This window comes from Thermobia domestica, chromosome 17 (assembly GCF_964235325.1).
Source record: "Thermobia domestica chromosome 17, izTheDome1.hap1.1, whole genome shotgun sequence".
In the NCBI taxonomy this organism is placed as follows: Eukaryota; Metazoa; Arthropoda; class Insecta; order Zygentoma; family Lepismatidae; genus Thermobia; species Thermobia domestica.
This window is the reverse complement of record NC_137470.1, coordinates 22422899-22443657: the sequence shown is the minus strand read 5'-3', so window position 1 is coordinate 22443657 and position 20759 is coordinate 22422899. Positions and strand designations below refer to the sequence as shown.

The 20759-nt window shown below is 35.1% G+C and overlaps 1 protein-coding gene across 2 annotated transcripts in view; it reads right to left on the bottom strand.

Annotated features, from left to right (window-relative positions):
- Positions 1 to 14216: 14216 nt before the first annotated feature.
- LOC145673762 (ly6/PLAUR domain-containing protein 6B-like) overlaps positions 14217 to 20759 on the bottom strand; it is a 116913-nt gene continuing 110370 nt past the window's right edge. For both annotated transcript variants that reach the window (XM_081743511.1, XM_081743512.1), the window contains one exon: positions 14217 to 19609. In XM_081743511.1, coding sequence (XP_081599637.1) covers positions 19430 to 19609 — 180 coding nt within the window. In that variant the 3' untranslated portion in view covers positions 14217 to 19429. The remainder of the gene's footprint in view (positions 19610 to 20759) is intronic.

Genomic DNA, 20759 nt, shown 5'->3' with positions numbered 1-20759 from the left:
CCTTGAACACACACACACACACACACACACATATATATATATATATATATATATATATATATATATATATATATATATATATATATATATATATATATATATTGGAGATGGTCCCTCAAAATCCTCTTGGGCCCTTCATTGCCCACCCCCCTGAAAAAACTCTAGCTACGCTACTGGACACCATGCACCAGAGATGATTTCTCTACCACTGAGCCACCGCGGCCCTGCTTGGGCTTGGTCGACTATATCCAATATCTCTTTTGGTGTTGCTTAAACAACTTCTAGTTTTGTTCTAAATCCAGACTCCATATTGGCGTAGATATTAATATTACAGTCGATTGGTAAAATCAATCTTCCACATTTAAAAATTAAAGTAGACACAAGTACAAAAATAAGCATTTACCATAAAAACACTAGCTGCAAGTGTTCAAAATAGATTTATGGTTTCTATAAAATCAATTGAAAGTTGCTATTTTTAATTAGGCAGCTAGTGAAAAACAGCAGCTTTCGACTCCAGCCGAGTTTAAACTCAACCTAAACTCAGTTGACCAAAGTGAACTGATCTGACTGACCCGACCCGACAACCCGACCCGAGCTGACCCGACTAACACGATCCGATAACCCGACCCGAGCTGATCCGATTGACCCGACCCGAGCTGACCCGATTGACCCGACCCGACAACCCGACCCCAATAACCCGACCCGACAACCCGACCCGAGCTGACCCGACTGACCCGACCCGACAACCCGACACGAGTTGACCTGACCCGACCCGTTTGAGAGCACTACTCGAGTGGAAGTTTATTAAAATACGTTTATTAAAATGCATGTTACTTTTATTAAAATACACATCCAAAAGTGTAAAGAGAGCCCTAAATTATTGCGAAACTATAGAACTTCTCATGTAAGGTACATATAAAATTCCTAACTGAATATATCTTGGCACGTATCCCAGCGGTTTCGGAAACTCAGCTTCAAAAAGATGTTAAGCGGGAAGTTTCTAAAACATTTTAATTTCCTATTTTATGTTCGTAAAATGGTCCAGCTAGGTACACGTACATGTTTGAAATGCACCTTTAAATATACCTCCACTTGGGTCTTTTTTTTATTTCACTTCATATTTGCATCCTAACGTAAGGAAAGAAGGTGAAAGCATTCAAATATACAATACCTTACTAATACCTTCTATGAAGTTATTCTTCTTGTGTGGAGAACAGGCATTTGTGATAATGAAAATATAAATTCGTGGACTTTGATTTTCGTAAGTGCGCCGCATGATATGTCTCACAGTATTGTTGCCTAGGATTGATATTGATCAAGGGTATGGGACATGTTTACCTCTCCCACGCCAACTTAGAAATATAACTCAGCTATGTGATATAGGATCCAGGGTTTAACCTAGAATTGAAGCCAGACTCGACTTCAATGAAGATAGAAATCGTGAAAATACTCGACAAATATGCATGAGAGTTAAGATTCCAAATTTGTTAAGATTTGGTTAAGTCCTAAGTGTTGTTTGACAATCAGCAATTAAATGGGAGAGTAGAACTTAATTAGGGGCCCCACGTAGCGTAGTCGCTAACTCCCTCGCCTTCGGTGCGAGCGGTCCCGGGTTCTGTTCCTGGTGGGGGCATTCGGTGGAAAAAGCGTGAAAAGTTTTTTCAGGTAGCCACCCCGAATGAGGTTTTCCTAGGCTTTCCTCATTCACACCAGGCAAATGCCTGGGTGGTACATAACTTTCAGGTCCCAGGGCCCTTCCTTCCTTCCCCAATCCTTCCTTCCTTCCCTTTCCCTGGATGGTGTGCTCGCTGAGGGACATCATCCCTCATCCTTCCTTCCCTTTCCCCCATAAATGGCCTTCGATGCCGAAAGCCCAGAAATCTAGTTCCTAATCCTAATCCTAATCCCAGAATTTAATTAGGTTCTTTCATCCCAAAAAGTTAGTAAACTAACCACCTCCACATAGTTGGCAGGATACAAATGAGAGCAGTGTATTAGTTCGTCGCCAACACCATACATACGGTAGGATAAATGAAAGTTACTGTAACTGCGATTGAAGGTTGGACAGGGTTTCATAAAGAGGTGGGAAAAGCAAGAAGTAAATACATTCCTCCAAATGATACTCTACATAAGAAACTCTCATGGATTTAAATTTATCAAGGTGCACTTGGTAGCGAATGTGAGCGCTGTACCAAAAGTTTACGGTAACTTTCCTTTTATTTGTACAAATGTTCTGAGCAACACCTTCTAGTACCTTTAACTCTAGCTCATTTAACTTCTCTTCTCCTATTTCCATTGTTTAAACCGACCATTATGCTCCAATACCTGCTTTCTCTTATCATGTATTCATAACCACTTCCTGTGCGAATTATATAGAATTTCGAATACGGCAAATGGCAAATTTTGCCCCTGTAGATGAAACTAAAAAGAAGCCTACATTTCGTGTGATGACACCGGCCAAAATGGTTCAATTAACACTGAAACATATATGTTATAGACGCTGTGATCATATCTTCTGTTTCCCTTCATACAATTTCTTTTCTGATAATTGCGGTTTCTCCAAGAATTGTTTCGAGTCATTTATGTTATTCGTTCTTAATTCAATGAAGATGTTGCTTATTTTCCCTTGCTTTCAAACAACCAAAAAAATTTACAAAAGGGAAACAGTACGCAATAATTGAAATCAACACAACTTACGAGTGGTGTTCTCCTGAATCCTTAACAATATATTTCTGCTCCATCCCTTATTTATAATCTTTCACGACCGATAAACCGAATGGTAATTTGGATTATATCTTAGCCGAAACTATTATTTTTCTGATTATAATATCATTTATAATATCATAATAAGCAACCTAGTTTGACTCTTTTCTCCACTGATAAAGAAGCTTGCTACGATCTGAAATGTCGATTTGGATCAGACTCTAAAGATCAGGCAGAAAAAAATTGGAGGGCCCTGGCAACACTTGCAGTGACCCTCGTAGTCAAAATAAGGCAAATGTGTAGGTGATACATTTGTGACAACACTATGAAAATGGTAGTCTTTGCTGCAATACAAAGCGAGATAAAAGTTCAGAACGAAATTCCTATAAAAACGCGAAAGAAAAGAACATATATCATTTTCGAAGGGCTGTTGCAGACCTTCGTGTCTTAGGCCCTGGTGATGCCCCTAATTATCACAGAATCATGCCTGTTACATCGTTGGAAAGCTTATGAAACACAAAATCCAACGGGGGAACGAGCTATTTGTGCAATTCCCACCCTTTTCGTCTTACATGTAACCATCCTAAAAGGTAGGTTAATTGTGTCCTAATTTATGTTAAAAAACTGAGAGTCAAAAAATTGGCCAGCACGAAGATTTATCCCTCAGGAATACGCTGATACCAAAAGTGTCTTTCTAGCTTAATTAGCGGCTGAGCTCATGAGGTTTATAACCTTGAAGCAGCAGCCTCAATGGAGAGTTTAAATGTTAAAGTTCTCTGTTGAAAAAAAAAAAGGTTCTAATTTGAACTTATACCACTTAGCATCCAAGTAGCTCATTAATATACTTGACGTTACAAGTAGTAAAAAACTAGTGAAGTATTTGTCTAAGTTTTCCATACACACAATAAAAATTTATGTATCGTATGAAGTGACAGCTATCACTTCCTTATTCTGGATTGATATGAATCGACCAATGAAGATGCCTGCTACAGACCCCTAGATATCTTTGGCTACTGAATATGTTACTTTTCTTGCTAATTTTCAGTTTTCTTTGAATTAATTTGCTCGATCTATTTTCTTGTAGTTTGCGGCTTCTCTCACAAAAGTTCATTTTTTATAATATTTGTATATCCATGTAAATTAGAGAGGAAAAGCTTTGCAATTGAATTATCGCAAAATTCTAAACGAATTAACAAATTAATGTACAAATAGGAACACTTGTTATTACAGTTTTCAAAATTATTATATTTGATTGTTCTATCGTAATATCATGTTTGACGAATTACATACTACAATTACAAAACATGTGAGAACCTGTTAAACTTTAAGAACAGTCACTGGACAGTTATGAACTTAGAGAGGGAAAAAAGTTTTGTTATTTAATTCAAGATAATGTTAAATAAATGTTACTTTAATCAAGAGTAATAAACAGAGAAATCATATGATGAGAAATGTATGAGGATTCTAGTATCAAGTTAAAATGATATGACTACCAGAATAATAACACTTCCTTGTTTTAAAAGATTGTTAGAGGCAGCTGTCACTTAGAATGGAAAGTTGTCTTCCTCGTTGAACAGCTATCTTTCGTGTTTGTGTTTCTCTCCTTCTTCAGCTTTTCAGAAGTGTTAAAACCAGATAAACCATGTTGACACTTGTTCTCTGCTGCTATTCAGAATCAGGCTAAAGGAATACACTCCTATTAAAGTAAGATGGTATATTTCGTATTTTTAGAATTAGGATTAGGAATTAGATTTCTGAGCTTTCGATATATAATGTCATGTCAGCCTCTCAAGTACGAAGGATGGCGTCTCTTGTATATCACAGTGCCCGGGAAATTGAGGAGGAAGAGAGGAATCTGAAAGGAAGAAAGCAGCTTCTGACCATTAACACGTTGACCGTCACTATATATTTTAATATTTCTCATCTGTGCGCCACTGGCAACAATCCGCTACTAATACTTTGTTCGTATTTGTTTTAATCCCATAAATGCATAATTTTCTTTGTTTATGGTTTTGTATATACGCGGCGTGGATATTAAATTTTGACTTCTACGCTATATGTATGTAATAGCATACACACCTATAGAGCGAACATGAAAAAGTGCAGTATATATTTGTGTGTGTGGAAAACCATACACGAAGCGCTGCATGAAGGAGCCGTGTATATGGAAATCCATAAACATGGCAGCCAACGTGTTAAGTTAGGTACCTGATGAGAATGGCTAGCCCAAACAAGCTTTTTATACTTCTTTGACCTAGCGTCCCCGATCGAACTCAGGACCGTTCACACCAAATGCAAGGACGTTAACGACTACGCTATGCTGGTATACTTTAATATTTTTACGCTGTAAGTAAACAAGGATTGTAAATTTCAATTTAAAAAGCAATCTCCTATTTGTTTACTCAACTTCGGTTAAGCGATTTCCTTCAATCGATTAAGCGTCCCAAGAATATGCCATCGCCATTCTTCGATCTCTGCTAAAGACAGAAGTGATAAAAATATACTACTACAACTTTCAGTCTCATTATTCCTCTGAGGGGGAGAACGATGGCTCAGTGGTAAACACTTACCTCTGGTGTATGAAGTTCTTGGTTCGATCCCCAGGCATTCGATCACCTTAATCATTCGTCTCTGTTAGACTAAAATACATAATCGTGGGACGTTAAACTGAAATATTTCATTTTGTCATTATTGATCTAAGAACGCGAAAACAATAACAGAGAGAGAAACATTTTATTATTATTATTATTATTATTATTATTATTATTATTATTATTATTATTATTATTATTATTATTATTAATAATAATAATAATAATAATAATAATAATAATATTTTGTAGGGTTTCATTTACTGTTCTAAGAATAATTACCATGTTCTCTCTTAAGTCTCTACACAAACGGAAAGTGACATAAATCAACCATTTCCAGTTCGAAAATTGACCGCTAGAGAGTAAAAACGAGGAGATAACAGAGATGTGATTTTTCTGCAATCAATTGATGTTTCAAGAATACTATATATATCCCATCTCCACTCCAGTCTTTCAACTATAATAGGAAGTGATAGCAATTTATTACCAGTTCGGGTTTTAATATCAATTGAGAAAATATGACATCATTTAAACCAAACTCCTTCATGTGGTGTACACGTGACACTGTTATTTATTCTCCTTTCAAGATAGCCCTTCAGGACAAGAACAGGAACATAGAAAACTTCGAAAAGTTCAAAAGCCTTTGATGCTCGAACATCAGGGAGAAGGATTTGAACTTTCAAGGAGTATCGTCTGAAGATAGTCAGCCGAATGCCTCTCTTCGGTTACCACACCGCAGCATCCATTACCTTACTGCCGCTCGCTCTCTTCGGTTACATCACATAGGCAAACATGAGATCAATCCTGCTCCCTCTCTTCGGTTACACCGCACCGACAACCATTAGCTTACTCCCGTTCGCTCTCTTCTGTTACACCACACCGTCAACCATTAGCTTACGCCCGCTCACTTTCATAAAAAAAAAGTCACACAAAACATTTTTGATTTTAGCAACTTTGTTCACTGAACTCTGATAATATCTTGTTAAACTTACTTTTATGGGCAACATATTTTATACAATTGAAGAATTTGTTTTTAGTTAAGTCATAGCACTTGTACACTCAAGAAAACAAAAAATCAACTCAACTCAACGATGCTATTTATGCATGGTTTTGATGTATCCAATTATATATACTTTCAAGTGATTTTCGGTGGAATTAATACGATATTTAGACTTTAAAGAAAATCTGTCCAGTATATCTGTATGATTTCTTTCCGGAAACAGAATGGACAAATTTTATGAAAATATTGATATGCAATTATGATTTTTGCCATCACAGAAGTTATTATATATGCCAAGATCTACGATTTAAAGTGGAAACAGAACCAATGTAATTCGTTCAGTGCTGTCCCACCAGAAATAGAACGTAAAACCTAATGCATCAAAAAGTATGGGCTCCATCCAATATGGTAGAGGAGAGCATTTGCAGAAAGCTAATAGTATCAACTATCTAGAAGGCAGCAGGTACAAAACTATAAGATTAGATCCATGCATTGTTGTATATATGTTTATATTTCAAAGTTATAATAACAGAAATTCCTCATAGTATATACACACAAAAAAAAATCTTTTTTCGCTCTCTCCTTCGGAGCGCTATTACTGTTTAGAAAATTGTTTCCTGAACCATAAGATAATTATATTATCGTTTCATCAAAGAGAGTCAGAGAAGAAGGAGACTGAGTGAGTAAACCGCAGACACAGAGACCAGACCAAAAATCATTCTGATATTCAGTTCTCGGTAAAATATATTAACAGGTAAAGAGAAGACCAAAAACCTATTGCAGATTTCATTTTCAAAAGGCTATATGAACAGACACAGACTACACAAAAGAAACAGCAGTGTATTGATAAAGACACTGGTGACAAAATCCAATATTCTTTATGTTTTATTATTTTATTATGAACTCAATGTTCTTCACATTCTAATTTTAATAACTTTGAAAAATAAAAATCCCAGAATTCAACTTGGAAAAAGTTTCTCACATAAAGAGCTAAAATCTTTAAATAGACCAGGTAAACGAGAAAAAATAATCTAATCGAGTGTAAAAAAAAAAAAAAAGAAAACTTGGTGTAGACACAAAACTCTTTTCCAATTAAAAAAAATCCTTTTGTGAAATTGTTGGCAAAGGCCTAGATTTGGAATAAATATTAAGGTGGGTAGGAAATATGCTAAACTTTCTTTTCTAGATATTAATACCGTTGAAAGGTTGCGAATTCGAGAGACATAAGGAAGTGTAAAAAATAAATAAAACCTGTTTATATTTTCCGTGCGTGCATGTGCTCTAAAGTTTGTCGAAATATGAGAAAAATTCATTTTTACGATAATTGTTAAAATTTTTAAATAGAACCACAGAAAATATTTAAATCCATCAACATCTTCCGGTCGCTCATTGCCTTCAAAATTAATGAAATTGTGAAACAAAATTTATAAACAGGCCTAAAGGTAAATCACAGTTCAAGGAAAGAAATACTAACAACTACGTGTTTTTTTTTTCTTTATTGAGCACAAGCTTAAATGTTTAAAAACAAATTTTATCAGACCATTAGTAATATTTATAAAGATATTATTTTTATTGCCAGTACTTAGTAGAATATATAGAAATGCTGTTAATTGCAATCAATTCATATTAATAAGAATTTATTCCATCTTCTCCATTAATCCTATATTCAAATCGGAAGCGGTTCAAAATAGCAATTTCCGCCTTCAACACTTATCGACATAAAACAAACATGGTAATGCATAACAACAAGTAGTATTTTGCAATCAATTTAGTGTCTTAATGAACATATCGTTACAACTCGCAATACTCTCCTGAAACCGGAAGTAGTTGAATTTTACTATTATTTTTGATTCCAATACTGGATTTCCTAGAGCCAAAACGGTCAGAAATATCGAGAGGAGTTCTTGTTTTCAATTTCTTGGTCCAGAGTTAGGTTTCATGTCCTTCGCTTGCACTATATTCAAACAGTGAGTGGTTCAAATTAACGATTTTCGGTGTCAAGATTTATCATCGTAGAACAACATGATATTCGATTGTGACAAATATTTTTCTTTCTTTCTTTCTTTCTTTCTTTCTTTCTTTCTTTCTTTCTTTATTTATTTATTTATTTATTTATTTATTTATTTATTTATTTATTTATTTATTGCAAACGATTCACGGTCTCAAGAGAACATATAATTACGACCCACAACATTCTACCCAAACCGGAAGTGGCTGACTACTATTTCCGTTTTCAATACTGATTTTCGTACAGCAAACACGGTAAAAGATATAAGTCATAGGGATTAATGGATTTTTGATATTGGTTCAGCGTCCGCGGAACAGATTTTTATCTTTGATCATATTAATCTATTAGAACCAGTAGTTATAGATGTACTTCTTCAAGTTTGAGTGTTAAAGTCCCACAGTTTGGCAGCATACTGTCGTTGTTAAACGAAACTGACTTGTTTCTTTTGATTTCTGTACGTGACCTGATTTAAGATCCAATACCTGATTCCTGAATCCTCTACAACAGAAACAAGTTCCAAGTTTGTTCTTCTGATACAAATGAGTACATGTTATTTTCTTCACAGCTTCATTACAGCTCATTACCTGAAATTATCTCGAGTATAGTAAATTACTTCATGTCCAGATTCATATCATACATACTCGCAGCTAGACCCAACCTCCGTTTTCCTGGGAGAGTTATTTCTCCTTTTAACTGTCCTCATTAACAATGTGACTGTAGTGGTTAGCAGAAAGGCATATTTCATGGTTGTCATATGGGTGGTAACAATGAATTCTGTTGATCAAATCGGTTTTCGGAGGCAACTAGAAATCGAACTCGGCTGTTATTACTTGTTTCCTAACCATAAGTGCGTTGATTTAAAAAGCAATTAAAACAGCAATAATAATAATAATAATAATAATAATAATAATAATAATAATAATAATAATAATAATAATAATAATAATAATAATAATAAGTAGTAGTAGTAGTAGTAGTAGTAGTAGTATCAAGGTATTTCCTTTCATTGTACTCAATGATGTTAAGTTGCCATTTTCAATTATCTTCAGACCACCATTATGGCAAAAGGCAACATGAATAAATAAGACTCGACATAATTCTTGCTTGTGGCTTTGTGTAATATATTTATGTCTGCTGATACATGTTTCGGAAATATTTCAGCATTTTTACTTTAATATTCATAGATGATAACACAAACGAAAACACCTAACTAACAATGAAGAACATGTTCTAAACTAAATTTATGGAAGACACCGTACGTCTGTTAATTATAATTTACTAGCATTAATTACCCGCTTCGCTGGGCTAAGTTAAGAAAAAAACAGTAATATGTTTCGTTAGTCAGTCACCTTCTACTATTACTAAAGCGCTCTTTGATATTGGTTACTTTGACTACATATATATACCCCTCCCACAATTTTTACGAGGCTTAATTTGGATTTAATTGGAATCAGAACTGTCACTGTTTATCTTAGCGACCTCATAAACTATAAATTCGACACTAATTTCGGTCATTTTTGATCATTTGTAAAAGTCTTTCCCCTCCTTTAAGTTACATCGTCAAAATTAGATGACAAAAATCATCTCATGTTCGAACTTCATATAGGTTGATGGAGATCGGTCCGGTGGTTCAAGAGGTATTAAACTTTATTTATTTTTATACATCTCCCTTTCCTACCTCCTTCCCTAAGTTCTATCGTCAAACTGAATAGATGAATATCATCCCAGGCCCGAACCTCATCTATGTTGAAAATTTCATTGAGATCGGTCAAATGGTTCAAGAGTAAAGTCACATAGACAGTCACTTTCATTTTTTTTACATATATTTCCGCCTCCCCCTTCTCCTCCCCTACGTTGCACCGTAAAAGTTAAATGATAAAGTATATCCCAAGCCTGAACGTCATCTATGTTGAAAATTTGATAGAGATCGGTTGGGTGGTTCAAAAGTTATTAAGTTTTATTTATTTTTATATATCTTCCCCCTCCCCTTCCCCTCTCATAAGATCTACCGTCAAAGAAATATGATAAAAACCACCGCAGGTCCGAACTTCATCCATATTGAAAATTTGATTAAGATTGGTTCTGTGGTTAAAGTATGATAAAGTCAAAAGACTGTGAGTTTTATTTTTATTTTTACATATATCTCCCCTCTCGTCCCCCTCCCGAATGTTGCACCGTAAAAGTGAAATAACAAAAACATCCTAGGCTCGAACCTTACCTATGTTGAAAGTTTGATCAAGATCGGTCTGGTGGTTCAAGAGTTGTTAAGTTTTATTTATTTTTATAGATTTTGAGTCTGACAGGAATAGCTGAAAATAAGTCTGACAGGAATAGCTGTAAATGATCAGCAATGACTTATCGATAGCTAGGAGACATCATGATACCCTCCACATTCACTAAGGAGCAAATAGATGATCATGTGAAGTTACCCAAGGCGTAATGAGGCTACCACTGGCGTGTAGTTATACGATTGTGCTCATCTTGAGATGCTATTCCCCTGAAGGACAAATGCTGACCAGGTCATCGATGTAATGAAGGCAGTACATCAATTCATCAGACTGTGCAATATTGTGCCATTGCTCTGTGGTGCAATGACCTTGGACACGTAGCCATTCTAATCGTTACCAATAATGCTGCACGGTTAACATTGCTGTGGAGACCAATATCTAATAGTTTACGGCGAAAGGTTTGCTGAAAGGCACTCATATTTTGTCCACTTTTAAAGTCTATTAAAATGTGTTGATAATTTTGCCACAGTTTCCGCTATATCCTGTTCTCTCAACCTCACAATATACGACGTCCGACACCTTAAATGAGGTGTGGCCATCCCGTATTCAGTAGTTGGATACTGATTTCACCGCCCATTTCTATCTGTGTAAGACATTAAGTGCGGTAGCTTCACAAACATCTACAATTGGCCCTGTTTCCGAGATGCTCGTTCCCAGCCTTTCGACCATTAAAATCTGGCCTTATCAAACTCTGAAGTAATGCCGATCTTGCCCATCCTACACACAAGTTGAGTGATCGAGTGTGATCCCTGTTGTCGTCCGGCAAGCGGTTCTGTTGTGCTTTGTTCATCTTATATTAGCCTAACGACTTCATTGAAAAATAGAAGGCCATGATATTTTGGTAAGTTAGTGTGCATTGCCTTCGTATATGTATATTTATGATCCAACAATTACTTTGATTCAGATTGTCTGTTTATTTCTTGAAATAACGTGATCGCGTAGGAGACTATTATAAATGAAATTATATTAAAAAAAAAAAAACAAACTAAGAGAGGTGTTGGTTTGTTTCAGATTGTTAAGTCTCAAAAGGTTAAGATATTTTTCTTCCTATTTCCACCTTATTACTTACTTTACTAAGACATATCATTAGTAACTTGATAATCTTGTGAAAGCCGGGACGGGAACCATAGCCAGTAATCCAGCTCCCTTGGAGTAGGGTGGAGAACGACCAGTACTGTGAAGGTGGATCTTACATGATGGTATGTGTACCCATTAACTACACTGTATTCAAACCACCGGCTGTGACTCAGAGTCAACATTAATAATGTACAATGTCGTTAATAACCTTGATGTTCTATAAACACGCATAACACGAGAACTCAGTAGCTCAAAATCTTTTAGTGAATTTATAGTTCAAAATATAATCGAACCCTATACCTCCTGAAAATCCATAAATGCTTAACTAACTATATATTTTCTTCCTAATAGGTCTATATGTCTAATGTACGAGTATTCCATTATATCATCTAATCTAACGGGTGTCTAATAAAGATTATACCCCTTTATTTTTTTCAAGGTGCCAGTGTGTGTGGAGGGATGTGTCATTGGCAAGGATTGTTATTAGATATTCCAAGTTTTGCTTGAAGTACCCGCTATTCTTAAGACCACAACTTTTTCAAGATGTCGCCCACACAACAACAGAAGGTATTTTGTGCTGTGGAATACCCAAACACAAAGTCTGTTATCACAGTTCAACGCAACTTTCGGCGACAGTTTCGGATCGACTCACCTGACAAGAACTCTATTAAGTGTTGGCATACACACCTCATGGAGACAGGTTGCCTGTGTAAAGGCAAAAGCACTGGCCATCCTTCGCATTCAGAGGAGACAGCGGAAGGTAGATATAGTTCGGCAATTCTTCCAACGCAGCCCCGGTATGTCAGTTCGGAAACCGGGAAGTGAGTTAGCATTACACCACACAACGCTCTGGGATATTATTGGTAAGCGTTTGAAATTCAAGGTTTACAAGCTGCAACTTGTCCACGCATTCACTGAGGATCTTCGTATTGTCTTCAGTATAGACATGTTGGGATTCCTGTGAAATCATTTGAGGGAAAGGATAGTCTTCAGTGATGACGCAACCTTCCATATCAACAGCAAAATCAACAGACAATGTTCGAATCTAGGGTTCAGAACACCCTCGACGAATCATTCAGCATGTCCTTGTCCTACAATGGCCTTGATATCGGACGAAGCTGGGAGAGTGGATTACAGAAGGTATGTTGATTAGAGCATGGAAGGAAATGGACTAATGACTAGGTATCTGCTGTGTCACGAAGGAAGCCCAGATTTTATCTTTGTGAAGCGGGTAAAAGAAAACTTTAATTCATTACCTTGCTTTTGGTATATAAAGGATTCTAATATCACATATTGAGTCCTAGATTTTTTTATATGCTACATTCTTTTACGGACACCCAGTATATCATAGTTACTGTATGACAGCATTTGTGTGTACATTCCATATTGTGAAAGTGTAGATTTTCGTCCCAATACAGTTTCGGAAGCTCTCTAGTTTGTTCGCATTTTCCAAGTTCAAGTGTGTTTTTACTTTAATTTTAGATAAGTTTACATTGTAAACAAAAAATATGTTTGGATATTTGTATTAAAAGGAGGAATTATTAATAAAAATAATATTTGCTGAAAAAATTTGAATAGATAACGGCAAGATCATACTGTGTAAGACTCTGAATGTATTTATTTTCATATGTCTCAATATATTTTTCATAACATTTATTTAAAAAGAAAAAAAGAGAAGACTTAAAAGTAAAATATAATACTTATCAATCCCGTGTCAATGACAATGATTATACAATGAGCGGTTGAATGGAAATGTGTTCATACTTGAACATTCCAGGATACGGTAATTTATTAATTTATGCATGACATAAACAATTACATTCGTGTTTCTTGAAGGCACTATTAATTACTAGTTTGCGGATGTTAGCTTGTGTTGTGCTGATTTACAACTACGTATATTTCGTTACGCATCTAATGGATTAAGTCAACATTATTATTATTATTATTATTATTATTATTATTATTATTATTATTATTATTATTATTATTATTAAATATTCTGGATTTTGTTAAGCCCTGGGAGTGAGTTTGTTTTGTTTAATTTTAGGTTTGAGCCTGGAAACGTTTGTTTGTTCCACTTTTCTCGATTTTCAGCTTCTTATTTTAACTCCCAATATTTTCTTATATATTTCAAATCATCGATTAGCTGTGTTCTTCTTTTTCCTATCCCTCGCTTTTCTTCCATCTTTCCCTTTATAACGTTATGAATATTATCATTTCTTCACAAAATGTGTCCAATCTCGTTGACCTTCCTACGAAGAATGCTGGGTTAAAAGTCTTCTTCTTTCCTATGCATTCTAAAATATTTTCGTTTGTTACTTCCTCTGTCCATTCTATCTTCTCCATCTTCCTTCAGCAATACACTTCAAAACTCTCTAAATGTAAGAAAAGGTGCCTTATATGACAAGGACGAAGAAGGGTTACGTTTGTTTATTCGTTTCTGTATATGTCTTGATTTTATGATGTACATCATCATGTCACAAAACAATAGTACTAGTACTCATATTGTGTTCGATTGTGGATTAAAATAGAGGTACGCATTTTTTTTACATACTATTTTATTACAATAAATTAATACATCGCTGTTTAAGTACACGCAGAATACTTTAGAAACACAAGATTCACTTGGAAGAAGTAACTAGACAAATAAATCATAATTACATTCATTTATTGTATTTATTCTTTAGTAAGACGCATTCTTTCTTACTTATTATTTATTATAGAGGTAAACTGAAGTGACTAGACAAAAATATGTTTGGAGTTTGGAACACTGGAATACTTACCGTTTATAGAAAACAACGTAGATCTCTATGCATTGATTTCTTAAGATAAAAATTATACACGCACAGTAAATTTTATGAATTGAAATCACTCAGATTTTGTGATTAAACAAAGTGTGCTAATTATGCCAAAAAATTTAATGACAGTAAATATTCCCTATCGATATTACTTTTAGGTTCAAAAACTCTTGATCTCCTTTCGTCAGGAATATTGAATGGCAACAAAAAGGTACATACTAAATATGCTTTTTACATAGACATATATTTTACACTAATATTCCGAATTTAAATGAACATAAATTTAAAGTGAAATGTACAACCTTGTTCAAAACATCTTGACCATCCAACTTGATTTAGAAGTTGATTTCTTTTGGCAAGCGTACGTAGGAAATTTTAATAATTTGGCTATAAATGAAAGTTTATTGGCCAGAAGAAATATGCGTTTGTTTGTCAATTCCAACTGCAGAACTTTCCTAGAAGATTTGGGTGGGCAGTTTTTTTTTCTTTTTTTTAACAAGATTATATTTAATTAGTAATCACATGGAACTCGAACTATTTTTTTTTCAATTGCCCTGATTTCTAATGCTTACATGGATGCTTGCTCAGAAACAATTGAATTTTGAAGTACAGGGTGGCCCACAATTACGTATATATTTGACTGGCTATAGTATTTGTCATTCAGGACAAAGAATTTCGATATGGCAACGCTGTGTAGCCTTAGAGTGGGGATAACAGTCACTTGTGGCAGCAAGATGAAGCACCGCCACACTATGCCATACCAGTACTAGAGTTTCTTAACGAAGCATTCCCGAACCGCTGAATCGGTTGACGTGGGTCTCTGGAGTGGCCAGTTCGATCTCCGGATTTCAAAACATCTGACTTTTTTTCTTATGGAGTGTTTTAAAGAACAAAGTTTATCTACATCGCATACGCAATTTGACCGAACTAATGTAAGCTATCACAGAAGAGTTCCAGAGGGTACCAGTACGAGTCTGTCAAGTTGCTTGTGACAACGTTGCTCTTTGTCTCCAGGCGTGCATCGGTTTGGATGGTGCATTGGTAGAACATGCAATGGAGAACAGAGATTAAAATTCTTGTAAGCAAAGGCATGAAAGTAATGTGTTTATGTTCAAATTACGTTGCTAGTTCCTTTACATTTTTGAAACATTTTTGAGAATTTTTGAAACACCGTGTACATAATTATGGGCGACACTGTACTATAAGTAAGAAGTACTTTCTCATTCATTTTCTTGTGCTAGTGGTATGATAGGTAGGCCTATATATTTTTTTCATATAGAGATAACATTGTATAAATATTACTCTTTAAAGCTACTTTTGGCACAAAAATACTACTTTGAGCAGTCATGCATATAAATAAATACATTTTCGCATTTTCACACAGTTTTACACTTACATATTTCTCTGGTATTATACTTCAAACTTATCATTCACTTACTTTTTAATCGTAAAAAAAATGTTGCGACCCTATTTTTGCGAGGTCCATTGTTAAGTCTTTACTTGCACGCATACAAACTTTCAAACATACACATATAAATTGTTTGAACATAAGCACACATTTTCACTGTTAACACATTTGGGTGTTTGAGAAACCTACGACTTGAGTAAAATTTACACAAATTTCAGAAAGGAATGAGTGATTTGAAACGTTTCGACACCTCATGAAATCAGTACTTTAGTGAGATACGTGGTTCAAGTTATTCGACGACAACGTTTCCTAATTCTCTAGAACGGAATGGCACTTTCGTTTGAGATACAGTGCTTGCATTACCGTATTCAGATTAACCTCGTACACCCTATATTATTGATCTAAGCTTGGTAATAACTGGCCATTGATACATCTGATTGTCAATTCGATATAGTAACATTGGTGTGATACAAATATGTATTTTTATATAAATACATTGAAGGAAGTGCCGTGAAAATTTCAAACTTATGCCAAAGATTAATCATGTCCACTACAGGTATAATTGTCCACAAAGTTACGTAATACCAATAATCCTGTCAACTAGAACTTCAGTCTTTAGCACTTGTTTTTTAATTTGAAACTGAACATACAGGAGGCAGATGGGTTGTCAAAATTCTATTAATCAATCATTCCTCTCAACATATTACGATTAATACGCTTTCTCATTACTATTTTGATAAAACTCGGATAAGTAATAAATGAAAATTCGAAAACGAAAGCAAATATTGCTGTAAAACTAAGGCGTAAACAGTCACTCCAGTAGAACAGATACTCGTAAGTCACAAAAAAGACATGTCAATTACGAGATAAAGTAACGTGAATTTATTTCATATTAAGGTTAAAATTATATGCATGCATTTTGTATTCTATGCATTCTTTTAATGTTTAAGAACTTCCTCATATATTTGAAAATACGGTTTCAGGTTTGGAGTTACAAAATGATGGTTGACAACTGAGAACACGAAAGCAAATAACCAAAATGGGTATCATAACAAGAAATTTAGCTATGATTGAGAGTTCGTTTTCCGAAGTTAGGAGTTTCCGTATTCAAAAGACCCCCCATCCTACTAATCCGTTCGTTTCGCATAAGAGTTTTTATCTTCAAGACCTCCATCAATTTTTAATAAACCTTTATCCTTGGAATGTTAGTTTCTCAAAAATATTTTTATTACATCTCTAAGAAGGCAATTTCTTTACAAAAACAAAGGTAGTCAAGAACGTTCTGTCGCTTTTTGTGAAATTCTGTGTTCAATTGGCTCTCATACCGTTAGATGAATGCGAATGGAGATAAGGTGAGGATTAGTTGTTGGTATAGGTATATCCAACATACTGCCCGGTTGTGGCAGTTCAGTTAGACCATGAACTCGCGTAAGGACAGAGTGAACATGGGACCTCCACACAGCGTCATAACGGCGTGTATGTTGTACGAGTTCAAACTTAGATCAAACGCTGCTGCAGCGGGGCAGAAGAATGCCAGGCCTTTGGTGAGGATGTCTTGAGTACCCGGAAAGTGAAGCAGTGGTTTAACAACTTTACGAACGGTGACGAAACACTCGAAGACGCCCCAGGTGCCGGACGACCAACAAATGTAAAAAATGAAGATATTCAGGCAGCTATTGGACCGAACAGTAGCCAGACATGTGAAGAACTGGGACTACAATTCAGTGTAAGTAGAGAAACCATTCAGCAACATCTCCATCAACTTGGGAAACACTAAAAGTTGGGTAGTGGGGTGTATCCCACATAATTTGAATCTGAGCCTGAAGGCAACGCGAGCAGACACTTGTGTTCCTTTGCTGTCGTCTGAAGGATGAACCATTTCTGAACAGGGTGTTTACATGTGATGAGAAGTGGTTTCTGTACGAAGCTCCAAGGCGCCGTCATGATTTTCTAGCAGTCCATGAACCACTTCCAAAACAGCAGAAACCAGCACTGTACCAGAAAGCCCACTTGTATGTTTGGTGGATTGCTTGCGGTACTATGCATCGGAAACTGCTACCAGCTGGTCAGAGCATCAATGCAACTGTTGACTGTCAGTAGTTGAGCCGTGCTCAAGAAAAAAATAAAAACTCTGGAGCAAGCACTTGTGAATCAATGATAAGCGTCAGGTGGATAGGATGACGCGAGACAAGATTCTTTGCCTTGGATTGGAAACATTATTACATCCGCCATACTTTCCGGACATTGCACCGTCTGGCTATCATATGTTCCATTCTTTGGACAATCACCTTAGAGAACGCCAGTTCAAATCCCTAGTAAAAGTGCAAAATGCACTTTATACCTTCTTCGCTTCACGGCCAACCAAGTTCTACCGTAATGGAATCCATGGCCTTTCAGAAAGTTGGCAGATGCTGGTGGGGATTATTCTTGATTTTCGAGGTACATGTTAGGTGACATATCGCTGTTCGAAGGTGGTGGGTGAAAAAGCAACAGAACTTTCTTGGTTACTTTTATAGTATTCTTGTTTTTCTTTATTTAACCATTTTATTTAACCACCCCGGAAACTCCACTAATACTTTTTGTTAGTTCCTTGTTCTACCCAGCAATTTTCTTCAAAAACATTTCGAATTCTTCCAGTCATTTTTGAAGTAATATAATTTTAATCTATCTTAAACAGTACAAAACTTAACACGAAGCGCTTGATGAGTTTTATCCATCAACTTTTTATTTAACAGAACACAAAATGCTTGCCTCTTCTTCCCAGAGGCGTAAATCTACATATGAGACTATTAAATAATTCTCTGATATGAAAATATTGTTGCCAATGATATCTTATTTGTTTTCTTGTTTGAGTAAGGGTAAGCTCAATATTCTTAAATATAAATCAAGAATTTGACTTTGACTAAACTTACAAAATTTACATGTTCGAGTAAACAATCTCTGATTATGGTGCACTGATTTGAGCTTATTCCAGCTTCAATGTGCTATATGAAATTATATAAATGTCCGATTCGTATAAACTTCACCTTTATATACAAAAATACTTTTTTTTTTTTTTTTTTGGAGACAATAAGTGCTATCTAATTCTCAAGTTTGTGTTTTCTGGACTATCAAATATGGCATCAAATGCTTAACGTATACACTCTTAAGAACTTTGGTACCGTTTGACTATGTTTATCTGTGTGTTTCAACGCTCTTCCTTAAACATTGGTCCTCATATGGGAATAGCAGGTAACAATAAACCTGATAATCACTGCACCAAGTGTTTACAGCTAAATCCATTCTGGTAACACTATCCCCATAAATCAGGTAAGTAATATTAATTTGAATATGTTGATTCTGTGCAGAATCTTCTCTTCTTCATTTGTATACGTTCAACACTTCGGGAAATGACACAGATGTTTTATCAGAAATATATTATGGCACAACAGCAACAAATGAGCTATTTTTTAACGATGTGTGCAGGATATGCAACATTGAACACAAACAATTTCTTTCTTATATTTTTTCCGCCAGGCATGCTAATACAAATAACTAGAAACTAATGCTCCTATTGTCATGTGAACTCATAGTGTTTCCACATTGTCCATATGGCCGAAAGTGCACAGGAGAAAAATAACCATGTATTTAAGTGTTTCTGCTGACTATGCGAGTGAGTATTGATCAAAATAGCGTTGGAAGAATCTGTAGGAACTTCTTCGTTGCAATACTGTTCATCACAGCAGGAGGTGCAAATCTGAAAACAAAAATAAAACTTACTATAACCATTATAGCTATGAATATAAATATAATTACATGTTTAATGTGGTATACATGTACGTTTTCAAGACTGGTCGTCTAACTTCAAAAATGGACAAAAAAGTTTGAGTTCTCAGAAGTATGTCGAATATTATCTAGAGATGAAATGTTATTTCTTTTTATAAAACATCACAGAAAATATGATATTCATGTATTTACATTTCAAATGAAAATTTTGAAACATCATTGTCGATATTTTGATTTCGACAAAGATTCTTAAAGATTGACAAACATATGTATTCGTAAGAAGAAAGTTTCAGAATAACAATGGATAGAACAATCTAAAAAAAATATTAAAAATCAACCGAAAATGTTTAGATTACCTAAAAATATTAAAGCATAGAAATAGGAACAATTTATATAAAACTCTAAAAAGATCTGCTGAACACTGTTTAGGACAATTTTTAATGTTTCAGGAGTTTCTATTTTCAACAAACTAAAACAAAAATAGTATAATTGTATTAACAAAGTGAATCCGGTATTAAGGGCTGCGGTGGCTCAGTGGTAGATCGTTCATCTCCGGTTCTTGCGGTCCCGGGTTCGATTTCTGACCCCGCCAAGTGAACTTTCTGGTGAACAGACACCGTGTGCGTGGGTTTCTTCGGGGTTCTCCCGTTTCCTCCCACTTTCTTTATTCCACCATTTCATTCATTTCTCATAATCACCGTCTCCTTTAGCCTAACCGGCATAACCGTGGGACGTAAAACTCAAAGATTTCATTTAATTTCATTTGAATCCGGTAATAATAATAATAAGAAAAGAAAGAAGAAGTTCATTTGATATTCTAACCTTCGTCTTCTCTAGGATTTATTTTGTATTGGTAGCCTATAAAAAAATGTATTTTTATAGGAACAGGAATTTGCATTTAACACCAATAAAGAAGCATTCTAAGAAGATAATGAATACATAATGTTTTTTTTTTAATATTACTTTTATTGTTCGTACACATTCAAAACTTTAACATTACCAATTTTTCTTCTTCTTTTTTTGTATTAACTTTTTTTATCAAATTCCCCCATAAAATCTCTAAAGCATACTGGAAATAATCACTTACATAAGAATCAATCCACATGCAGTAATTCAGTGAG